At 50.7% G+C, this 6000-nt stretch overlaps 1 protein-coding gene across 1 annotated transcript in view; it reads left to right on the forward strand.

Annotated features, from left to right (window-relative positions):
* Nucleotides 1-4851, forward strand: part of LOC140720064 (uncharacterized) — a 124133-nt gene extending 119282 nt beyond the window's left edge. The window contains exons 4-6 of the mRNA XM_073034963.1: nucleotides 2877-3019; nucleotides 3387-3451; nucleotides 4489-4851. Coding sequence (XP_072891064.1) covers nucleotides 2877-3019; nucleotides 3387-3451; nucleotides 4489-4681 — 401 coding nt within the window. The 3' untranslated portion in view covers nucleotides 4682-4851. The remainder of the gene's footprint in view (nucleotides 1-2876; nucleotides 3020-3386; nucleotides 3452-4488) is intronic.
* Nucleotides 4852-6000: the final 1149 nt, after the last annotated feature.

Below are 6000 nucleotides of genomic sequence, written 5' to 3' on the forward strand. Positions count from 1 at the left end.
ATCTGTGTCTGACCCCGGGAGTGTGTGATGGGACGGTGTGTAGGGAGATTCACTCTGTGTCAGACACCGGGAGTGTGTGATGGGACGGTGTGGAGGGAGATTCACTCTGTGTCTGACACCGGGAGTGTGTGATGGGACGGTATGGAGGGAGATTCACTCTGTGTCTGACCCCGGGAGTGTGTGATGAAACCGTGTGGAGGGAAATTCACTCTCTGTCTGACCCCGAGAGTGGGTGATGGGACGGTGTCGAGGGAGATTCACTCTTTGTCTGACCCCGGTAGTGTTTGATGGGACGGTGTGGAGGGAGATTCAATCTTTTTCTGACCCCGGGAGTGTGTGATGGGACGGTGTGTAGGGACTTTCACTCTGTGCCTGACCCCGGAGTGTGTGATGATACGGAGTGGCGTGAGTAAAACCTGGAATCTTACCCCTGGAATAGTGTGACCGGACGGAGTGCAGGAAACCTCACTCCACGTCTGACCGTTGGAATGTGTGATGAGGCTATGGAGTGAGTGGAGGGAGTTTCATTTTGTATCTGATTCCGGGAGAGTGTGGTGAGAAGGTGCGGATGGTGCACACTGTGTTTGACCCTGCGCCTGTGTCAAGGGGACTGAGACAGAGTTTCACTCCATGTCTTTTTCCGGGTGTCTGTAATCGGAAGCTGCTGAAGGAGCTACACTGTGTTTGATCCCTGGAGTGTGCGATTGGATACTGTGAGAGCAGCTTAGCTCTGTGTCTCACTGCATGGATGTGTGATAGTACGGTGTGTAGGGAGATTCACTCTGTGTCTGACCCCGCGTGTGTGTGACGGGACGGTGCGGAGGGAGATTCACTTTGTGTCTGACCCCAGGAGTGTGTGATGGGACGGTGTGGAGGGAGATTCAATCTGTGTCTGACCCCAGGAGTTTGTGCCGGGACGGTGCGGAGAGAGATTCACACTGTGTCTGACCCCGGGAATATGTGATGAGACGGTGTGGAGGGAGATTCAATCTGTGTCTGACCCCGGAAGTGTGTGATGGGACGGTGTGTAGGGAGTTTCACTCTGTGCCTGACCCCGGGAGTGTGTGATGGGACGGTGTGTAGGGACTTTCACTCTGTGCCTGACCCCGGAGTGTGTGATGATACGGAGTGGCGTGAGTAAAACCCGGAATCTTACCCCTGGAATAGTGTGACCGGACGGAGTGCAGGAAACCTCACTCCACGTCTGACCGTTGGAATGTGTGATGAGGCTATGGAGTGAGTGCAGGGAGTTTCATTTTGTATCTGATTCCGGGAGAGTGTGGTGAGAAGGTGCGGATGGTGCACACTGTGTTTGACCCTGCGCCTGTGTCATGGGAGACTGAGACAGAGTTTCACTCCATGTCTTTTTCCGGGTGTCTGTAATCGGAAGCTGCTGAAGGAGCTACACTGTGTTTGATCCCTGGAGTGTGCGATTGGATACTGTGAGAGCAGCTTAGCTCTGTGTCTCACTGCATGGATGTGTGATAGTACGGTGTGTAGGGAGATTCACTCTGTGTCTGACCCCGCGTGTGTGTGACGGGACGGTGCGGAGGGAGATTCACTTTGTGTCTGACCCCAGGAGTGTGTGATGGGACGGTGTGGAGGGAGATTCAATCTGTGTCTGACCCCAGGAGTTTGTGCCGGGACGGTGCGGAGAGAGATTCACACTGTGTCTGACCCCGGGAATATGTGATGAGACGGTGTGGAGGGAGATTCAATCTGTGTCTGACCCCGGGAGTGTGTGATGGGACGGTGTGTAGGGAGTTTCACTCTGTGCCTGACCCCGGAGTGTGTGATGATACGGAGTGGCGTGAGTAAAACCCGGAATCTTACCCCTGGAATAGTGTGACCGGACGGAGTGCAGGAAACCTCACTCCACGTCTGACCGTTGTAATGTGTGATGAGGCTATGGAGTGAGTGGTGGGAGTTTCATTTTGTATCTGATTCCGGGAGAGTGTGGTGAGAAGGTGCGGATGGTGCACACTGTGTTTGACCCTGCGCCTGTGTCATGGGAGACTGAGACAGAGTTTCACTCCATGTCTTTTTCCGGGTGTCTGTAATCGGAAGCTGCTGAAGGAGCTGCACTTTGTCTGAACCCTGGAGTGTGCGGTTGGATACTTTAACAGCAGCTTATTCTGTTTCTCACTGCATGGATGTGTGATAGTACGGTGTGGAGTGAGATTCACTCTGTTTCAGACCGCAAGGGCGTTAGAGTTGAGAGTAACCAGTGTGCAGTCTGAACCTATGTGTGTGTGATGTGGCAGTGGAGAGGAGAGAGAGAGAGAGAGAGAGAGAGAGAGAGAGAGAGAGAGAGAGAGAGAGAGAGAGAGAGAGAGAGAGAGAGAGAGAGAGAGAGAGAGAGAGTGTTTCACTCTGTGTCTGACCGCGGGAGAGTGGAGAGTGTGGAGGGATCTTCACTCTGGGTCCGGCCCAGAGGCTGTGTGAAGTCGCCCAATGGAGGGAGCTTCACACTCCGTGTTTGATTCGGGGTCTCTGATGGGACGGCGTGGAGGGAGCATCGCTCTGTTTCTGACACACTGAGTGTGTGATAGGATGGTGTAACGCGAGGATCATTCTGTGTCTGTCTCCGTCAGTGTATCAGGGAACGTTGATGGGATGGTGTGGAGCGAGCATCAGTTTGTGCCTGACTCTGTGAGTGTATCAGGGGAGGGCAGAGGTAGCGTCAAACTGTGCCTGACTGGAGAGTCTGTGATGGATCAGTTGGAGGGATCTTAACTCAGTGCCTGTTCCTGTCACTCTGTGATGGGCCGTTGTGGAGGGAACCTCATTTTGTGTCTCTCCCCGGGCGTGGGCGATAGGACAGTGTGACGAGAGATTCACTTTGTGTCTCATTGGTTCTTGTTCCTGATTTCCAGAGAAAACCTGTTCCAAGGACTGGTTCTCAAATACAGACCGGCGTTATTACGTATCCAAATATACAACATCTTTCCCCAGAGCGATGCAAGAATGTTCATACCTTAACTTCAGACTGGTCGAAGTCAATTCAACGGATGAAACGGTATGTGTCACAGCACGAGAAGATCCCACAGTAACACAGGAATCATCACACACTCCCGGGGTCAGACACAGAGTGAATCTCTCTCCACATCGTCCCATCACACACTCCCGGGGTCAGACACAGACTGAATCTCCCTCCACACAGTCCCATCACACACTCCCGGGGTCAGACACAGAGTGAATCTCCCTCCACACCGTCCCATCACACACTCCCGGGGTCAGGCACAGAGTGAATCTCCCTGCACACGTTCCCATCACACACTCCGGGGGTCAGACACAGAGTGAATCTCCCTCCACACCATCCCATCGCACTCTCCCGTAAACAGTTTTCTATTCTCGGCATTAATTGAAGGAATTTAATTTTACAGAGTTCTGTTTTCCACTCTCTTGTCCACCAGAACGTTGCTTACTGGGTTGGAAAATGCTCGAACGGGTGAGATTTGGACTGATCTGTGAGTGGGAGATGGGGAATGACACTGTCTTGAGGGGAGAAAATGGGATTGGTTTACGGACTGAAGTAGGTTTGTGAGAAGAGGGTGGGGTACTGGAATTTGTTGTCGGAAGAGGACGATACCACGGGAATATTTTAGGGAACGATACGTGTCTGTCACGGGACAGGGCAGTGAAATACTTTTGACGATTGTCAGTGGACTCCGGAGATTATTCCCCTGGGATTATTTTTGTGACTGACGCAAGGCTGCGGGAATTGGGTGATGCAGTGGAATTAGCTTGGAGTCTGACAGAAAGCAGTGGGGCGCAGGAGACAGATTCGGATTAGTTTGGCGACAGGCCTTGCCCTGTGAGAAAGAGTTATGCAGCAGGATCAGTTTGGGGTCTGACACTGATCTGGGGGGAGAGAATGGGACAACTGGATCATTTTGGGGTCTGACACTGATCTGGGGGGAGAGAGTGGGACAACTGGATTAGATTGGAGACCAATACGGGGATATGGGTACAGAGGCGGTCAGTGGGTCCAGTCTGCTGACTGACACATGGCTGAGGGAGCAGTGAGAGGCAATGGGATTAATCTGGAGACGGTCATGAACTGCCGGGAGAGGGAGGAGCCGTGGGATGTATTTTCGGCCCGACAGAGCGTTGGAGGATCAGATTGTACCGATGGGATTAATTCCGGAACCGCGTACGTCTGTGGGGGGTTGGGATTCTTGGATTTGTTTGGGGACTGAATTAGATCTGACGGGATAAATGGGTGTGTTCTATTCGCACTGGGACTGCCACAGGACTGTAGATACCGCGGGACGACGGGCCGGTGGCTGTGGGGGAGGTGGTTAGTTGGATTAATCTGTCGACTGACACAGAGCAGTGGGGAGAAATTGGGACACTGTGATTATTCTGAGAACGACATAGGGCTGTAGTGATTGTCTGGATTTAATGGGATTAATTTGGCGACGGTCTCGTGTTCCGCCGTATCTGTATTGTCTCTGTTCAAAATTTTTAACCATTTATTAATAGGAATGATGTCCATGGTCTGCTGTACAATGTGTCCTCCGGAAGGCCCTCCTGCAGTGAATGTAAATCGAGCAGAAGTGGTGAAAATTGCATTAATGATGAACACCATTTCATCTGCGAGAAGTCTGCCCCCTGCTGTCCGGATATTCCTGAAAAGATCCAGATTCTCTGTCAACAGCCCGGAGAACCGACTTGAATCAAATGCTTACCCCGTCTTTCCCTTCCTTATCCCTCCTCCACTCTCACTCACTCCATCTTCTCAAAATTCTCCCTACATTCTCTGCCGTACCTGCTTCTCTATTCTCCTCTTTTCCCAACCCCATTCTCCTCACCACACATGGAAAACCCCGATCTCCATCTATCCCGTTCTTTCTCTCCATCCCCATCCCGTTCTTCCTCGCTCCTTTTAACTGTCTCTACCCCATCTCCTCCCTATTTCCTCGACCTTTCTCCGCCTGCTATTTCTCCGCTCCCTCTTCCAACCTCTTTATATTTATCTCCCTTTCTTCCTCTCTACCACACTGTCTCCCTCTCCTCTCCGTTCCCTCAAACACCTGTGTCTCTCTGATCTCTCTCTCTATCTCCTTTCCACCCACTCTCACTTCAATGCTGTGCCGTCTGGGTCTCGATACCGCAGCTCTGGATAAAAGTCTGTGCGCATTCCCTCCGTCTGTGCCCCTCTTGAGTTTATGCAACTCTGTAAGGTTACAGCTACGCTCCAGGGAATTAGAACCCCTTTTTCTGAGAATTACACGGCCTGTAATTTCTTATTCTGAAGCATCAGTATGGACTAAAGATGTAATATTAATGTAAATTACTAATATTAAAAAATACCGCCAAAATGTGGAGTTAGTTCTCGTGCGTTGAAAGATGTGATGGCGCAGTGGAAGAAGATTTCCCTTTGCCTCTCTGTGTTTTGGATTTTCTCCCCGTTTAGACAATAGTCCGCACATTTATTTCTACAACCAATGTGCACGAACATGCATTTTCCAACATTGTGTTTCATTAGTTGAGCATTTGACTAATCTGTCTGTCCTTCTGCATCCTGCCTTTTTACTGGTTGGTACGTTAATGAAGAAGATCAACAAAAATGAACCATTTCACACTTATCTGGATTTAAGATCTGCATCTTTCTTGCTTAGTTTTGCATCCTACCAATGTCCCGCTGTTATCTGTGACAGCCCTCCACACTATCCACGACACACCAACCTTTGTGTCATCAGCAAACGTGCTAACCCATCCCTCCACTCGCTCATCCAGTACATTTGCAAAAAATCACGAAGAGTAAGTGTCCCAGAAGGGATCCCCGAGACACTCCACTGGTGACCGACCATGCAGAATATGACCCGTCTAAAAGCACGCTTTACCTTCTGTGGGCAATGTCCTCTCTGATCCGATGCCTCCTTACATTCTTAGTTAGCCTTTCACGGGTTGCCTTATCAAATGCCTTGCTGAAATCCATATACACTACATCTACTGCACTTCCTTCATCAATGTGTTTAGTCACATGCTCAA

Source organism: Hemitrygon akajei, unplaced genomic scaffold (assembly GCF_048418815.1).
Source record: "Hemitrygon akajei unplaced genomic scaffold, sHemAka1.3 Scf000035, whole genome shotgun sequence".
Classification (NCBI taxonomy): Eukaryota; Metazoa; Chordata; class Chondrichthyes; order Myliobatiformes; family Dasyatidae; genus Hemitrygon; species Hemitrygon akajei.